The 18,325-nt window shown below is 41.6% G+C and overlaps 1 protein-coding gene across 1 annotated transcript; it reads right to left on the reverse strand.

Moving 5' to 3' along the window:
- Nucleotides 1-706: 706 nt before the first annotated feature.
- On the reverse strand, nt 707-18,264 carry zmp:0000000760 (collagen alpha-1(IX) chain). Its single transcript, XM_049600513.1, has 27 exons — nt 18,204-18,264; nt 17,581-17,692; nt 16,246-16,369; nt 14,373-14,766; nt 14,209-14,286; nt 14,031-14,126; nt 13,898-13,951; nt 9,932-9,985; nt 9,789-9,842; nt 9,653-9,706; nt 9,450-9,503; nt 9,314-9,367; nt 9,179-9,232; nt 8,745-8,798; nt 8,575-8,619; nt 8,435-8,488; nt 8,300-8,353; nt 8,153-8,206; nt 7,953-8,024; nt 7,832-7,867; nt 7,447-7,491; nt 7,315-7,347; nt 4,503-4,649; nt 3,878-4,054; nt 3,094-3,184; nt 1,546-1,623; nt 707-1,250 (listed from the first exon to the last, which is right to left on the reverse strand). Exons 2-27 carry the CDS (start codon nt 17,657-17,659, stop codon nt 1,048-1,050), a joined length of 2,292 nt encoding a protein of 763 aa, XP_049456470.1. The 5' UTR covers nt 17,660-17,692; nt 18,204-18,264; the 3' UTR covers nt 707-1,047.
- Between the last annotated feature and the right edge of the window lie 61 nt (nt 18,265-18,325).

The raw sequence follows: 18,325 nt of genomic DNA on the forward strand, positions 1-18,325 counted from the left end.
AAAATCTTCAACTACAGCATGCACTGCGCCGCACTGCACCACACTGCACCACACTGGACCAGTAAACATTCTCTCTGGTGGGTAACATATTTGGAGCTTGCCCATTTTGACCAGGACGCCTGGCTTGTAACAAACAATCTCAAATTACAGTTCGGTAAGCAAAATATGTTTTTTTAATCATTTTAGGCGAGAAATAGCCAGTGTTGTAAAAGAATCTTGTTTGATCGGTTCTGCTAATTTTTACAGTTTGATCTCATTATTTTAAGCCTCAGTTTTGACAATACAGGAAACAGAATGAAACCCACTTTCTGTTCGCAAATTCTTGTTTTACAGCCAAACAGTGCACTAAAATATTCTTCTGAAGACATTTGTATATAAAATAAACAGCAATATAACAGAATCTCGGCTTGTGTTTGATCAGTGATGCCTAGTTTTACAGTTTGAACTGAGTTTGGTATAAATTCAAGAGAGGAGCGGGTCTCTCTCTTGATCCGCTTCTATACTCTGTATCCCGGTGGCAGGCATTCAAATATGAGGAAGTACAATGTTTAGTTCTAGCAACTGCCCTAGAGCCAGTGAAAATGTGTCACTTGGCGGATTTGAGCTGAGAGATGAGCAGGGAGCTGCTCCTCCACCACTATAAAACAGGCCAGATCCTGCTGACAAACAAACAAACTGTACAGAAAACATAACCTCCTTGGGGGAGGTAATCAGGCTTTTACACAATGGTCTAAAAAACATCAGTATAAATTTTGGATTTTTATTATAAAGAACAGATGTTTGAAGACAACTCAGACTTGTGAAATCTGTTTAAATAAAACTTTCAAATGAAGACCGTTGTTTTTTACAAATATATTTTGTTTGTTAATCACAGAGGTGCTGTCTTTGTCTTCCCAGAAGTTCAGTTCAGGTTCCAATTGGGTTGCATATTTACATGAAAATTTCAATTTATTTGAACAAACACATATTAACAAAAACAATCTACCGTGTTTTCCTCCTTTAAGCTCAATATTCAATTCACCGTCCACACAGCCTCCTTTTTTCCCGCTATGGGCGATTCCTCAACCTCCGCGGTGCAGGCTGAGGAGTCCCACTGGTGGAGTTCAGCTGAGCACACCCAGAGGTGACACAAACACCTGGAGGTCCTCTGAGACCTGCGTGGCCCCTGAGTCCAGGCCTGCCCACGTGTCCCCTCTCACCCTGCTTCCCTGGCTGACCATGAAAGGCTCGGCTGGGACGTCCACGTTGACCTGCGATTAAGACAAAAATGTTGTTTAGTCTTCAGGCCTCTCAGTCTGCTCAGTTAGCTGACTAAGACTGCTTCACAGATTCCAAGAACAGAGCATTTACAGAGACAAATAGTTTCTTTTCTGGCAAATAATACACTCTTCTTACAGTAACACATCTCCTCTCCCCTTTCCTTGGATATGAGGCACGGACTCAGCTGAATATAGTTTGGAAAATGACACCCAGATGTGGACGTCTATTAGTGCCTAATTTTAACCAAGTGATCAAACAATATTAAGTATTCCAAGATTAATTTACCCTTTGGTCCCTGGTCTCCAAAGTAGCCAGGTAGGCCGTAACCTTTTGGTCCTTTATCACCTTGCTCTCCTCGGTCACCTGCCAGCCAGACACAGACACACACATTGGTCTCGACTGCAGACAGACCGAAATGCCATTCCCACAGGAGTGAGCTCCACTCAAGAACAGGCTGTACATGTTGATTAAAGACCATATGTGTTACTGAGATCATTGTTAAATAAACGTTTAAAACACCTTGTAAATATTCTTCGATTTCATTGGCCTGGCACGGGAATGTGGCATGAGTGTGACATCATGGTCGGGCCTCTGACCATAAATTAGAGAATGTACACGTTCATCTACGAGTTTCACAGTAGTTTGATTCGGCAGTTTTCTTACAGTGCGGTTCATGATGAAAGGTAGTTGAGTGTGTTCTTTCCAGTGGTGGAAAGAAGAAGAACATTTTGTCTGAACGTGCAACTTTAAAAGGGCCTTGAAGCAAGTGAGTCTGACTTGACGAGCCCTCTGCTCCATCACATCACAGGAGAAATATTGTAATTTTACTCCACGAAATTTATTTTTAATGCTGGACCTTTACTCAGAATAGAGCATTGATTGTGCTGCTACTTAGGCTCACTCAGTCTATCTATCTATCCATCTATCTATCCTACAGGGCATTATCATCCAACTCTGCAGTCCCTTTCAGCGCTACTGGGCATTTTAGCACCTTTTAAAGGGACAGTTCACCTCAAAAATCATTGAATATTGAATCTAATGGAACTATATGACAGATCTGCACTTCTTTTTGCATTGCGATATGGTTGGTGGGTATAGTTGGGTAGAGAGAAAATAGTTCCTAAATGAACTGCTCACAACAAGGTCTGTGGATTATCTTGAGTAACTGGGTCATGATTTCTGGAAAGAGACATTGCTGCTGAGTTTTTCGCATGAATTTTTTTTGGTACTTTGAGCACCACAAGCTGAGTGCCATCTAGTTCCATTATATTAGAGAGAAGGCAGACATCTCTACGGCAGATATCTCCAACACTCGGCAACTCACACCAAAACAATCTAGACTGATAAATAGCACTACAGGTAAGAGGAAAAATATGTATTTTTGATATGGGGGTGAACTGTCCCTTTAATTCACTGTTTTAGTTCACTGACACCACTCTCAGGATGCTTCTGTTTTTTGTGTACTCTACCTGCTAACAGAAGTTAGCAACTAGCTGGTGAACATAGCAGAGTATTTCGGCAAAAACAGTACAAGTGAATTTGGGACCTAATTCATCAGGTATCCAGAAAAACAACTTAAAATGAATAGTAATGTCAATGCATGTCTGCTGGATGTGTAAATAAGCAACTGTGTGCTCAGCTTTGTTAGTGATTTGGTTGCAGCTTGTTATTTTGCCCCTAAGAGGCCTAGAAAAATCAATTAATGCAGGTTTCAGCAAAAGATTTCATTTCTTTTTTACCAGAACTGGTGCATCCCAAAACAAGCACTGGTGAATTATAGTTTTGGTGTTCATCACATGCATAAATATAATCTGTCAGGTTTGTTTTTCACACCTGTTTCTCCTTTTCGGCCCAGTTCCCCGGCTTCTCCAAAGAATCCCGGCAGGCCAGCTTCTCCATCAACACCATCATTACCAGGGTCACCCTGACAACATCATCAATAGGAAAACACATCATTAATCTTTTGTGTGTTTTATGTATAAACCTTGCAGTGTGTTTTCTTCTCAGGTGTTCGTTTCAAGTCATGAATTAACGTTCCACTCACCTCTGACCTGCACAGAAACTAAGATTTATTTGAAGATTATGTAAGACTTTGTTGGGAAAACACTGTACAGTACTGGTACATCACTGTTCTTGGTTTGGCATTAAACGCCACAACATGAGGCTTACCGGTCATAATCTAATAGAGTGGAATATTTTTATATAGTCATGGCTTCAAGAGCATTTATCAACCAGAGAGTCATTGTGATTAAAGAAGTTGTGGAACATGTATCAGTTCTGCATAATAATGTGGAAAAGGCTTTCCAATCCAACGACAGCCTTGATACTCTCCAAAAACCATTCAACACAGACCAAGTGTCTAGTCTGTGACTCCTTATTTGTCCGCATGGAGACGTGGAAAATCGTAATGTTTTCATTCCAAGCTTTTCTGCCAAATACTTCAGCTCTCTTAGTCCAGTCCAGACCCTCACAATGTGTTTGCATTTTACTCAGCCAGGGAGACAAAGGCGAACAATGTATGGAGACTGTACAGCGCTCCGGCAGTGTGTCTGATGTAAAGGTCAACAGGAGGCGAGGTGACACTGTGAACAATTAACACCCAAACTGTAAAACTCACAGGAGGTCCAGGGGGTCCTTTCTGTCCGGGAGGACCAGGGGCACCCATGGGCACGTCCCCATATAGAGGACAAACTGCAGCACACGTCCTCTTCACTGAGTTGGCAAAGGTGGACATCTGCTCCAGGACCACTTTCTGACAAACCTCGATCACATGTTGGGCAGGCAAGGTTGGGCCCTGCGTAACAAATCATTACCACATCCATCACTGGAAGGGACCCAACTGTGGGACATGTAATGAGGAATATTACAGGACGGGGCATGCTGAAGCAATGGCTGCCTCTCAGAGGAAATGCAATGAAGAAATGAAGCCAACAATATTTCCTTAGGCTCATTATGGATTTATAGCCACACTAAATGAAACCCTTGCTGTGAGTCACTTATAACTACGGGCTAATGTGAAACTCTTTAAATGTGTTCTTGACACCAGAGCTGTTAGCAAACACTGTGTGTGTGCCAGTGTAACTGCTGGTGCAAGTGATTACTCTGCTGTTTCTGTGCCATCATTCACAGATAAATGAAGTGTCAATTATAGTAGAGACTGGAGAGCAGCACTACTATGCTGCAACTGTGTAATGTGTGTTCTATCAGCCAAAAAAAAAGCCAGAGGCTTGTATTTTACTTACCGGTGGCCCCGGGGGCCCCTGAAAGCCATCTGGTCCTCCTTCACCTCGGATCCCCTTGACTCCGACAGGGCCTGCACGTCCAGGTGGGCCTACGGGGCCACGCTTCCCCCGTCCTCCCTGAGGACCCTGCGCACCCCTGTCTCCAACCTACAGAGCAGGTTAACAGCATCAGCAGGACAGAGCCAGTGTGTCCATCAGAGGACAATGAGAAATGAGTTCAGCATGGACACAAACTTTAATTGAAAGCAGAAACGGCTTGAAATGCTTATTATGTCATGTGAATAGTAAAACATAGTAGCCGACAGTCACATACAGTTAGGCAAAGTAGCAAGTTATACACTCTCAAAGGCAAATATTAGTAGACATGCAAAATGGAAGTACTTTTAAAAAATGTGAAAAGAAAAAGAAATGAAAAATACAAAACTTGCAGTGGAAGAAAAGGTAAATGTTCACATAAAACAAATCATATCTGGCAGAGAACATTTGGGAAATGTGCAATATTCATTTTGGTACAATTGTGGGTGTTACCGCTTTTATCACATCTACAGATGCTTCAAATATGTTTGGAATGTTATTTCACTATTCAGTTTGCAAAACCCAGTGACATCTATTTTTTAAGGAAACCTAGACGTTTTAATGTGGACAGAGCTGTGCTTTTTGGGGTCAAATGCTTTTTTTTGATTTTCACACTCATGCAGCATGTATTATATTATCCAAGAGTTACATTGTAACTGGTGTTTACTCATATATAAAGCACAAAAAAGAGATTCAGAATTACACTTTCTGAGTCTTTATCTTCTTTCAGATTTATAGTCATGGCTGTAAATTGTGAGATAAAGGCAATAGCATATCAGTCTGTGATGCTGAGTGACTGTCTCTTTAACACTGTCACTCACCATCAACATTAATGAGTGTAAAATAACCACAAAACAAAGCAAACATAAATAAAAGCAAACAGTTGTTGGCTAGTTCATTATCTTTACTCACAGGTAATTTGTAATCATTCCACATGAGTTAGTGTCTCTGCCCAGGAAGAGATAGTCTTGCCATTGGCGCCATGAGTAGGCTCCATATTAATTACCTCAATGTAAGTATTAATCCACTTTGAGATTGTAAGCACATGTGGTGGTTTCCAGAGGAGAGCAAATCTATGCTGTTTTACAAGACCTTCATCTAGATCATATTGACCTTTCGTATTTAGTGTTGGGAGGGTCTGTGCAAAACAAATACAAATTGAACGGGGATGTTAGAGTGGGAGGAAAGATAACTGGGAAACCAAATGTGCAGTATTATACCCCTTTTCCATCAAAATTAGTGTGTGTATGTGGGTTTTTTAAACAAGGGTAAACCCACTGAACATTGGCAAATGACTCCTTTCCCATTGGCAGCAGATCAGCGCTGCGTATTCAGCTCCGCAGCAGATGAGTATGCCTTTCTGTGTGGGTTTTTTGTTAATATTCTATTTTTTGGTGTGTCACGTTCAATGACACAGACAGGCTGAAGAACAGATAAAGAGCAGCGAGGAGCATGGAGGCCTGTGACAACTTGACAGTGCTTTCTTTTTTTATACTTAGTCTCTCTTTTAATCTAAGTGCAGACTAATTTGGAACGATGTTTGAGCCTTGGTTAGGCGGAGGTGAAGGGTATTTTGTGGTGGCTTATCATTGCATCTTGCAGGTAAAGTGGTTCAAATTAGTGCTTTCACCTGGGTGTTTTGTTTCCATCAATGCCAATCGGAGCCAAAGACGATAAATACCCGTGACTATGCAGAGTTATTTGACCCGGTAGTGAATGCCAATTAAAGCCTTTCCCATTGCATTAAAAAGCCAGATGTTAGCGTTTTTTTTGTGCAGTGGGAAAGGAGCTTTACTCACATGACAGACTAGTACACCATGAATCTAGCTCACAAGATCATAGCAGAGTCACTGCACACTCTGTGGTCTGAATATGCACTCCTACCTTCAGGGTGTAAGTACAACATGTCCAAGATAAGGACTAAAAGAAGCATCACATTATTTGTCCCACAAAGCATTTTGCTGCTTACCAAGCTCACATGGTCTGGAATTGGAATCCTGAACTTGATGTCCTTTTTTAATTTCCCTACTGATTTTATCGCATTTTGGGGTTTTTTTGTGCTTATGTTGGTAATATGTTTTATTGATTTTCTGTTATGCTCAGTTGTGCAGGGCAAATTCCCCTTAAGGCAATACCGGTTTCATTTCTTCATTTATTAGTTCATTCAGACTGAGAATGTGATACTGTAGCATAAAATGTTGATAGTCTGGTATGACTGCTCTATTTAGTGACCCAAATCATTACAGCCAAGTTACAAATTATCTTTAAAAGGTCCAGTGTGTAGGATTTAGGAGCGTCTATAGAAACAGTACGTAATATTCATAACTACGTCAGTAAAGAAAAAAAAATAAATGTGTTTTTGTTACCTTAGAATGAGTCATTTATATCTACATACGGAGCAGGTCCTCTGTTAGAGAGTGCGCCATGGTTTGTACAGTGGCCCATATGGAAAAACCACTGACTCAGGGTCATCTGCATTTGCATGTTAGCCACTGTAGCTCTCCTACATGCTTGGCACATGGGAGAATTTTCAGTTCTGTTACCTCACTGCTAGATGCCACTTAATCCTACACACTGGACCTTTAAATCAGAGGATTGGACTTATTGAATTCAGTCAGAAACATATCAATTTGCTGAGGAAAGTAAACAGGGTGTACCAAGACTTTTGAGTGCTGGTATGTGTTGGAAACATTATTGTATTTATCAGTAAAGCTCTAACAACTGAATCATAGCTCACCTTTCCTTTGGGGCCCTTAACTCCTTTTTCCCCCTTTAAAAAACAAGAGAAACATTTATGTTAATGTAAGGGATCGCCACAGAAAAAAGCAGCTGCAATGAGGAGCAGAGGATAAAATATTTCAGGCAGTACCTGTCCACCTTTAACTCCTTGAATTCCCTGGATTCCTGTGTCACCCTGCACGAGGCAGATGAAAAATAACCAGTATTTAGAAGCTTGCAAATATCAGAATTCCACAGGTGCCCTGATGCATGAACAGATTGATGATTCATTCGCTGATAAATTAGAGCTTCTATCAAATCCACACAGCAATGCTGAAAGTAATTTCAGGGCCTCAGGTTGGACATTATACAGCTTTTGACAGTCTGGGATTTTTTTTTCTACCAGAAAACATCTACAGATCCTGAGCATTCAGCTCATGAATCACTAAATATTTCTTGAATAGCTAATTGTGGCATTAAATGGTATTTTGCCGTCATCTTTTATTTCTAATGGGTAATGGATGAGGATGTATTACCTTGGACCCTGGTTTTCCAGGCACACCCACGTGTCCCTGTGAAGAGATGACATGGTTTAATGGCCTGAGGAAAATGAACTAGTGTTTGGAGGAGTACAGAAAATTCATCTGGAGTGCTTACAGTAGGTCCCGGCGGGCCGATAAATCCAGGTCTTCCTGGCTTCCCTGCAGAACCCTTGTAACCTCTTGGGCCCTCGAGAATAAAACATTTATTAAACCGACCTAAGGGACGGCTTTATTCTTTGTCGTTTTCCTTTAAGATGGCAAACTACTTTACATAGAAAATGTATTATGTGTGTGTCCTCTGAAAAAGTGACTTACAGTTTGGCCTTGGGGACCCATTTCTCCCGCTGGCCCAAGTTGGCCTTTCTCTCCCTGTAAAAGCCCCAAACCACAACAAATGAATCTGCCAAAAACAACTCAATTGTGCATATATTTACAAAGAAACACACAAGATCAGGGGGTTACCTTTGCTCCACTTCTCCCGAGTCTTCCACTGAGACCCTGTGGCCCTTGATAAGCCTGTGAGGAATAGACGACACTCATAATAACACAACTGCACTGGTTCTTCATTAAGATATTATCATCAGCAGAATATAATACCTCTATTCCTGGATCACCGTCTCTGCCAGGCAAGCCCGGATCTCCAATAATGCCCTAGGAAAACGATATCATTATTATAAGACAGACACATGATTTTGGGGAATGTAAGCGAGCACTCAGGCGTGTCAGCAGTTAATCACCTTCGGTCCGATGGTGCCAGCTCTGCCCACAGGTCCTTGGATCCCCTAGTTTTCACAAGTACAGACAAAAAAGTTCAAAATAATTTCAAAATAAAGCAGCTTTAAATATTTGTGATGTCTGTGTAAATTAAAACAAACAAAAGAGACTGTGATGAATGTGTGATACATACAGGCATCCCCTTCTCTCCAGGAGTTCCCGTCTCTCCAGGATCTCCCACAATACCCTGTCAGATCATCATTGGAAGCAACATAAGTTATACATTATATCCCAGGATTGCAGCAACATGCTGATGCAGGGAGCCTTCCTTCGTAAACAATAGAGTAGGTTATCGTTGCGGTTGGGGCTTCTCTTTCAGTGACTCACCAGCTTATGTTGATACAGTTCAGGCCCTCAGATCGCAGCCAAAATCCAGCCACATGAACTAATGTTGTTTATGGAGACAGCACATATGCCAAAAACATAGCTGTATTCCACTGTTTTACCACATTAAAAATGATTCACTGGCCTCCACGCTCACATGAGGGGATTTCAAAGGTATAGCGGACAAAGAATTAAGAGCGTCTCATCATGGATTATGGAAAAGGGAATCCCACAACGACCCACCTGCTTTCCTCTGGGCCCAGCACGCCCTGCTACACCAGAGGTTCCTTTTTCTCCCTTAAAAATAAAAGCACGATGGAGTTAAATCATAATATACAGATTTAAAATAAGATGGAGAAAGGAAGGGAACATGAATACCTTAACTCCTTGAAATCCCGGAATCCCTTCATATCCTATTTCGCCTTTAGTACCCTTCAAGGAGGCCAAAATGTTAGTAATACAATAATTACATTGCAAAAAAGGGTTTATTACAGTGTCTGAAAGGTTAACTTACAATTTCGCCTAGTTTCCCAGTCTCTCCAATATCTCCAGGTGGTCCACGAACTCCCTTTAACAACATCCACATTAAGTGTTATCTATAAAGTCTTACAACTTTAAGAGCAAACTGCACAGAAATCCAATGAAAAGTCTGCAACTTCATTAGCTGGCTGCCAAATTAAAGTCAAATTAAAGCCTGAACCCGGCGTAAGAGTTTACCTTGAAGCCCGCTGCCCCCTTTAATCCTTTCAGCCCCTTAGGACCTCTGTCTCCCTGTTAACACAACATGTCAATAATCCAGATTTGCATCATTTCAGGGGTAAAGAAAATGATTAATCTGAGTGTGATAAATTACCACTTGGCCCCAGAGTCCTCTCATTCCTTTCTCGCCTTTGATTCCCTCTTCACCCTGAGGACACGCGTGAGGTTTCATTAATGTGTTTTGAGAAGGAGCCAAACTGAAGTGTAACCCTGATGGGAGCGTGTAGTAGATCTTACCTTTGGGCCTGTCTCACCAATGTTGCCATATGCTCCTGTGTTTCCTCGGATTCCCTACAAGACAAGTTTGAGTCAATCACAAGCAAGACTGCAGCTATTTGTTTGTAAACCAACCAGCCTGAGAAACAGAGCGTAAAATGTAAACGGTAGCGAGTGTTTCCACAGAGAAAGTTGACACTAACGACTTCTGGGAGATTAAACTTTGGATGCATCACATGGAGAAACTGTTTTGACATGACAGCATTGGCTCCTTAGTTGAACACTGAGATATTAGATGATGGCTTTTCTGCAGTGTTCGTGATAAGACAGACAGGGGATAAAGACATGAGAGAAGCCCTGTCATGCTTGAAGGGTAAATGTAGAACTCAGGCCAGGACAGATTATCTTCGGTAAGCATAAAGACTGGAAGCAGGAGGAAACAGTTGTCCAATGGTAGCAAAATCAGCTGCTCTAAAGTTCAAGTATAAAACAAAAAAATGAGATACTACATGTTAATCTGTCAACTTTGGAGCCACTAGAGACCAAAGTAAGTGCCTGAATCTAACAGCATTTTAAGTCTATACTGATGTGTAGTCATGCCAACTTGCTAGTTTTGCTGGGGTTGTAAGGGTAGAGTGGAGTAAAAACACACTACAATGCCAGGCGATATTGAGAAGTTTTTCTGAATAATATTGAGAAAATTAAATATTGCAGTATCTTTGAACTAATACCTCAATATCAATATTGCAGTGATATTGCAGGGTTGACTATTGGAGCTTTCACAAAACAACTACACAGTGAGATTTCTGGTAAATAATCATCAGTAATGTGGATATAATATATCAGGACAGCTAGAACAGTTGGATAAGTTTACAAAATTACATTATTTTACTGTAAAGTAGCCTTTCAAGAAAAGACAACACTTATGATATTACTATTTCCAAATTCTAATACGATAGTCTCGTATCACCATTTCGGTACAATATCGATATATTGCCCAGCCCTATTGAAGGGACATGTCGATTTAGACCTGCCTCTATAGCAGCCACTGTCTTTCTGTATTACTCCTCATTAGCTCCATCACACAGCTTCACAATGCTCAACAACAGTTTAACAATGGCATTAGTCCCACGCATGGCACTGACTGGCTAATTGTTAGTCCCCCTGTAGTGCTCATCAAATCAAACCACTGTTTCATGTCGTGATGCCAGATGAATAGGTCGACTTGGTGGAGTGGACAGATTCCAAGGTCTGGATCAAGCGGTAACTTCCTGCGTTGAAAAGTGAAGCTAATGCAGAAATGCCAAAAACTGCAGTTCCTATAACGGCCACTTGAGGCTGGCTCCAGAAGCCAGTCAATACTCATTGACCCCCATGTTAAAATGACGATCTTAACAGCCTGGTACAAAAAACAGTCTTGGTCTCTACATGACAATTGTACCAGGGGAGAAATTGTATATAGCACCTGTTTACTTTTTAATAAAGGCTTAGAGTTGCCTATAATTAAGTCAGATCCAGCCCTCTCTTCTCCACAGCTCTACCCTCTTGTCTTAAAATGAGGGTCCACAAACATATGGGTGATGTCACAAGCTACGTCGATCACTTTACAGTACATGGTCGGGACCCAGGCAACTAGGCTTGATATTCTTTCCTGTTTCCACTCTTCATGCTAAGCTAATGCTAACAATCTCCTGGCTGTTAGCCAGCACAAATATGGTAGTGTTACCAACAGTCTCATCAAACTCTCTGCAAGAAAACGATCAGACTATCCCTTTGACGTAAGCTCTACAAATAGTGTCAAAGTGAGGAAAGTTAGGTTTAAAGTGTGAACATGGTATAAGTTTTGGGCACACTCACATTAGCGGAAAATATATACAAGCATGTTCAGCCGGATTTAGGAAACATTAGTCATAAAGACAACAAAATGGAGCCGTATTGTTTGCACAGATGCTGACTTCCTCAGTAGTAGAAGGAAAAGTGTTTTCCACTTGGCTGTATTTTACTGAGTCAACAAACAAGTTCCAGGATGCCTTTGTGTTGTCAGTTTATGTGACCATCTCACCTAACTTTACGCAGAGTCAGCTGGGCTAAGGTTAACCTCAGAGATGGCCGACAGTGCGGCGAGAGGCACGACCGTGAATTTTACGACGTTTCTTAGGCGGTATAGCTCCGAGAAGCACAAGACCACCCACCACCTGAGATGGACAGTTCATATATCTGTGCCAGGAAATGCCCTCCACTGATGCCAGCAGGGGAGGAGATAAACATGTTGGGGCTCCGTGATTCACAAGCTGGCAGGAGGTCAAAACTCTAACGAGTTACACAAGACAGATGTTTATTCCCAGATGAGCTACAGCTGCAACGCAGGACATGAATATGTAGCACGTAGAACTCTGGAAATGTGCTTTGAATGTACGTGGGTCTGGAGGCGTACATGTGTTTGCTCAGGCAGCATGGGGGATTTCCTTGAGTGCAAAGGGCATGTTAAATGTCAAACGATCATGTATAAAAAAAATAATCCTCCATCTTTAAACACATGTTCTCCGGACTGTTTTTAAAAGATTCTCAGATCTGCTTCGACGTAACACCGACTGCTAAGCATGAAAGAGATTAACAAGTCATAAATTTAAAGTGGAAATAATCACGTCTGCAGCTCCCTGAACGATACAAATGTGAGTGTTCATTCATTGATGCGTGTGTAACTGGCTCCTGCAGCACAATACTTTGTTCATTATCATTTTCTCAAACCTCTTCTCTTCCCGTGGGGAATTAATCAGCCTTGTCCACAAAAATAAAAGTGTTTTAAGAGACAGGTTTCACACAACAGTTAGGCACACTAATGCCACTCATTACCAGTCACTTGGAGGGTATTGCTCAACGGCCTGGTTTTCCTGTGTGTGTGGGATTCATTACATTTGGCTCAGTGTCTCTCAAATGGAAAAGCAAAACCATTAGAGATCCTGTGATCTCTTGCCAGTTTGAGTTAAATCCTATATTCTAAACAGGGCCTGTGTTTTGAGAAGCAAATGGCTATTTCAGAGCGATGAAAACAAATTTATTGTCACATCCGTATTGGTTCGTGTTTGTCTTGGCTTCCTCTTAGATCTTTTGCAAAGCAGACACAAGTTTTCAAAACTATGAAAGGAGCCTCTATGTTTACTATCGCTAAGCACTTCTGCTTCCAGATCTGTTTCCATCCTGTCGTGTCTCAGTTGTACTCCTGTTGCCATTTTCCACAGCTTCACTGCTGTCTCACGAATAAAAGTTTTACAATGTCACTCACCCACGCTTCAGTTTAACTCTTTAATGTACAGCAAGCAACCCAATCTGCAGAAAAAGATGTTGGCATTGTACATTTCTGGGAACCATGGATATGTCACATTTGCTCATTATGTTGTAGTGGATACCTGATACTTTGGGTTAAAGTGTGGTTAGATTTAGACACAAAAAACACTTGGTTTTGGTTAGGAAAAGATCATGTTTGGGCTCAAAATACCAAGTATTGGGAGCACAATCCTAGCAGGATTAGCAGGGATGTCTTGGTAAAAAACAGCTGCTTTTCATGGCACTATCCTTGTCTGTGGATCACCACAGAACATCCACATTTGGGGACTTAAAAGTCGCTTCTAAAACAGTAACAGGTCACTAAATCACAATGGATTTTGTTTTTTGTTGGCCTTAAACAGTTGTCTGCAGCTCAGCAGGCTTCTCACCTGGGTGACACGCCATCCGCTATTCCCTCCACCCCCAGATGACAGAGGGAGCTCATATATAATATAACTTTAGAAGCATTTGAAACAAGCAAATGTAACTTATCAGTGATTTGCAGAGATGTAGAATGCCAACATTTTCTTCCGGAGACTGTGCTGCAATGAGAGGAAGTGGAGGCTGCTAACGCTAAGAATACACCAAGTAAACACCATTCATCCACTGTTTCACAAGGTTGAATATCTGCATGACCGAGAGACGTATTGTATATTTATTTACCCAGTTTCCTTGTCTTCCTGGGTCTCCGGCTTTTCCTGGAAGCCCTCTGTGACCCTGCAGAGGAATAGAAAAATGTGTAAACACAGATTCAACTTGTCTTATCAGTGTTTTACTGATTTATAGGTGCATTAACCTGTGGCCCTGGAGGTCCCTGAACGCCTGGTTGTCCATGCATACATTTGCAAGACGCTCTTCCAGCTGTTAGGCCGATCTCTGCGTACCCACCACACTGCCATGGACAGAAAGGCAAGTATTGTAATCACACACTCCATGGGAGAGAGTGAAACTATGTTAAATGGGAGGTGACTCACCACACTGGAGAGCTCGCAGCAGCCCTCTGAGTAAGCCTGCTCTGGGTCACATGACACCTCCATCTGCTGGAGGTCCACCTGGAAAGGGGACAATAAGAGACATTAAAGTTGAATCCAAAATCAAAGGAAGTTGAAATGTATGAGAATCAGAGCTGTGAACATACAGACACAGAGCGATCTCCTGCGGCCCGCTTGACGATGGAGGTGTACCCTCGGTGGATGACTGGCCTTGGCTCATCAATGGACTCCACGCTGACCTCTTCACAGTCTATCAGCAGCTTCACCTGGCTGCCCTTCACACTCAGCGCCAACTTGTGCCACTCTCCGTCAAACAACTTTTCCACACCGTGGAAGGTCCTCAGCATCTGGCTCCCATGGGGGCTGGTGTAGAAGAAGTCTAAAGAACGTGTGTCACCCTGGAAACGCAAGCCGACTTGCTCTCGTCCTTTGGGGTCACTGACCTGCCACAGGTCCCAGGATTTTCTGGCTGTGTCCTTGGTCACTTTAAATGTTGCGATGACAGAGTAGTCGGAAGGAAGTCCATCTGGATACACATCGCTTGTGGCAAAAGAGTGAGGTTTAGAGATCTGGGTATCATCAGAGACCGGCGGCTTTCCTCACAAAACATAATTAAGGGCTTTTGTAGGAACAAAAGGGTTTTATTTTATAAGAACACGAATAAGTAGAAACAGAGCTCCTTGAATTTTATGCATAAATTCCACTTTAGCGTATGACACATTTCTTTGTTACTTTGTGAAACCTTTTTTTGATCTTGTACTATTTAGCAGACAACCATTCTTTGTTTCTTTAACTTGAACAAGCACATATTTACTTAACTCAAACTCAAAAGGCAATGCTGTTTTCATTGTCAAGGTATGAGAACTCAAGGAAGAGGAGTTTACAGCCATGCTAGCAGTTCTGCGAGCCAAAGTGGTGCTTTGAGCTAAACGCTAACACGAAGACATGCTCACAATACAATGCTAATATACTGATGATGAGCAGGTGTAATATTACCATGTTTACCAACTTATATTAGCATGTTAGCATGCAAATGCAATCCATCTAATAACAGAATTAGGCAGGTAGTATGGCTAAAAACTCAATCAGTGCCCATCAGAGAGACCTTTTCATACCTTTTTGTGTATATTGTTATACATTTCCAATCATGTGACTAATTATAGATTAACTTTCAAGATATCAAATATGCCATTTGCATCTAGACGTGCTATTAGAACTCATGACCAACTTATTACATCTGAAAATCTTGTTTTTGCAGACCTCCAGTGCTTTCAGTGCTTTCCTTGCTGTAGTGAAGCACAAGTGTACTTCAACAACCTGTGACATCAGTGCTGGTTGGGATTACAGGTGCAAAACTGCTTTTCTGCCTGGTGTTAAGTGTCCCTTTAAAGAGTAACTTAATACCAGGATGAAAGGCAGTGTTTTGTTGCACTTTGGTTGCACCTGTAACCACACCCATCACTGATATCACACCCAGTGGCAACACCCAGGCCTGCAATTCCTTGAATGGCCACTTGAGGCTGGAACCAGAAGTGAGTCAATCCCTATCCCTATCGACCCCCATGGACCCCCGTTTGGTCTCAGAATCAAATTTATGCTGACTGTATGGGGGAGTGAAATTCACCTGATTACATTTGTAAGGGTTCAAAGTTATGCATAACTAAGGGTGAGGCTGCTATGTGTGACAGACTGTCTGCAAGGTGTCACCAGAGCCAAATCAGCTCCACCCTCTTGTCCAAATTTGGTCACTTCTGTCTGGAAAAATCCAAAATGGCGTTTGGCAAATTGCCAAACTTGAGGCTTCAGAATGGGACTTAATGAGCCCATGAATGATGTCATGGTTGCTACGTTTATTAGTTTTGCACAGTCTATGGTACTGACACACCCTAGAGTACACTTCTATGTCACTGCAACCAGGTCAGAAGCATAAACAAGATTTTGAGGTGGAATTAAGTTACTCTTTATTCATATTTCCAGCTTCATTGGAATTAACTGGGCTCATACAGTCTACTGTCTTACCTCATGGATCTCCGTAGATGTATAGAGGGGTTGACACGGTAGGCCACCGCCTCTGGTTGAGAGCCGTCCACTCTCCTCACTCCTCTCGACTCGGGCACACGAAACTCCTCCAGCAGATCAAAACCTCACAGCACAAACACTGAGCTTAGTTTGACGTCACAGTGATTCAGCATCAAAGGTGCTTGGACTGCTTCTAGATCTTACATCAGCGCTAATATCACTTATTTATTTCTAAATTGTTGCATTAGTCATTGTCATTAATAACACCATCACTTCACAGGTACAGTGAGGTAATTTATGAAACCCATTAACACCTAGAGGCTGTTTATTTTCTGTCATTGGTGGTTTTGGCTACTGAATCCTAAACACTGGGTGCTTTGTGCTGCAGTTTGAATGAGATCAGCGTGGCTGTGGTGTTTCCTCTGAGGATAAAATGTAAGAGTGAAAGCTGGTGAAAGATTATGATTAGAAATTTTATGACTCAAGTAGAAAATAAGTCAGAAAACTGCTCTAATACATATTTAAGTAAAAGTGACAGCATTGAAACCCATTACAACTGGAATTATTATAGCTTAGTACTGTCTGTTTTATCTTTAAGCAGGACAACTTCAGATAGAGACTGGTTTATTTAGATAAACAGGGTGACTTGATGGCAGGGCTTCAAAGTTCATGTACCCAGATTAACCCCAGGCTGACCTCTTGACCTCTAAGTGTCCACATAGGCACTGAAAGCAGGAAATACAATACAGGGTCGACTGCTGTGAGGCAAACAATGGACTGTGAACTGACAAACACTGACATCTGCTGGTCATAGTGCCACATTACAGTATCCAACCTTTAAACTATAGCACATTATAAATGTGATGTATGAGATTATGTAGGTTATTCATTCATTCATTCATTCATCCATCTTCTAACCGCTTCATCCTCTTGAGGGTCGAGGGGGGGCTGGAGGCATGGTACACCCTGGACAGGTCGCCAGACTATCGCAGGGCTGACACATAGAGACAAACAACCATTCACGCTCACATTCACACCTATGGACAATTTAGAGTCACCAATTAACCTAGTCCCCAATCTGCATGTCTTTGGACCACACCACCGTGCCACCTTTATGTAGGTTATTATTAAATTTATTTAACAAAGTAACACCTCACTGAGATTAAAAATCTCTTTAACCACAGTGTGTTGGCAAAGATAGCAGCAACATGTTTAACAAGTCCAACTATACAGAACCAGCTAATTGTGTGGGTAATGTTCCAGTGTTACTTTTATGCAGTGAGAATTATGCTTTTGTCATCAAATAAGATGAAAAAAAAAATTATTAAAACTTACTTGGCAGCTTTTGACACTGGGTGAGTCCCAGGAAGGCACAGAGTGCTGCAAACACCAGCATTTCTTTGGAAGCTGGCATTTTCAAATGTTTGAAGTCAGAGGCTATAAGTGCCTGCAGTGGAGCAATTATATGAATCAGTCATTCAATAAATCAGATCCTCTGATATATGAGTGTACAGTAGGCTGTTAAATTGAAGTCATGCATTCAAACTCGTTCCTAACTATACATTTAAATGCAGAGATGTTAAAGGTTTAGAAAGACTGAAGGAAGAAAAACCTATAAAGACACATGTGCTGTTAAATTTCTACACCTAACCTAATGGTGTAGCAAAGCAAAACTGGTGAAATTGCCTTTTAACGTTTTTTTAATCGGCTAAATATTTTAATTTCTTTGACCTCTACAAGATTATCTTTCTACAAAACAAATATTTGTCCATGCAAATATTCTTATTTTTCACCAAATTAGAGAAAAACAATACACAAATCACTAGATAACATAACCAGCTGATCAAACCCTCATCACCCTCCTTTTGATTAGCAACCTGACATCACATACAACCCCAATTTATATAAAAATGTATTTAAAAAAATAAGGGAAAGTGAAAGAGAAAGGTATTACTTACATATTCCTGAAAAAGAAAGTCCCTTGACTCCTGCAGACGGGTCTCTCTATCAGTCCCTGGTGTGAGGATGTATCCCGCTCTAAAGTGCCATCGGCGGCCCAGTGTTTGAGCTGAACAGGAGG

The sequence above is a fragment of the Epinephelus fuscoguttatus genome, linkage group LG16, assembly GCF_011397635.1.
Source record: "Epinephelus fuscoguttatus linkage group LG16, E.fuscoguttatus.final_Chr_v1".
NCBI lineage: Eukaryota > Metazoa > Chordata > Actinopteri > Perciformes > Serranidae > Epinephelus > Epinephelus fuscoguttatus.

Excerpts from the sequence above, each read along its gene's own strand:
- zmp:0000000760 (XM_049600513.1), bottom strand. The coding sequence starts at position 17,659 with ATGCCAGCTTCCAAAGAAATGCTGGTGTTTGCAGCACTCTGTGCCTTC. Across the intron at positions 9,504-9,652 it reads AGGGGGCAGCGGGCTTCAAG|GGAGTTCGTGGACCACCTGG; the intron begins GTAAACTCTTAC and ends ATGTTGTTAAAG. Across the intron at positions 8,354-8,434 it reads ACGGTGATCCAGGAATAGAG|GCTTATCAAGGGCCACAGGG; the intron begins GTATTATATTCT and ends TATTCCTCACAG.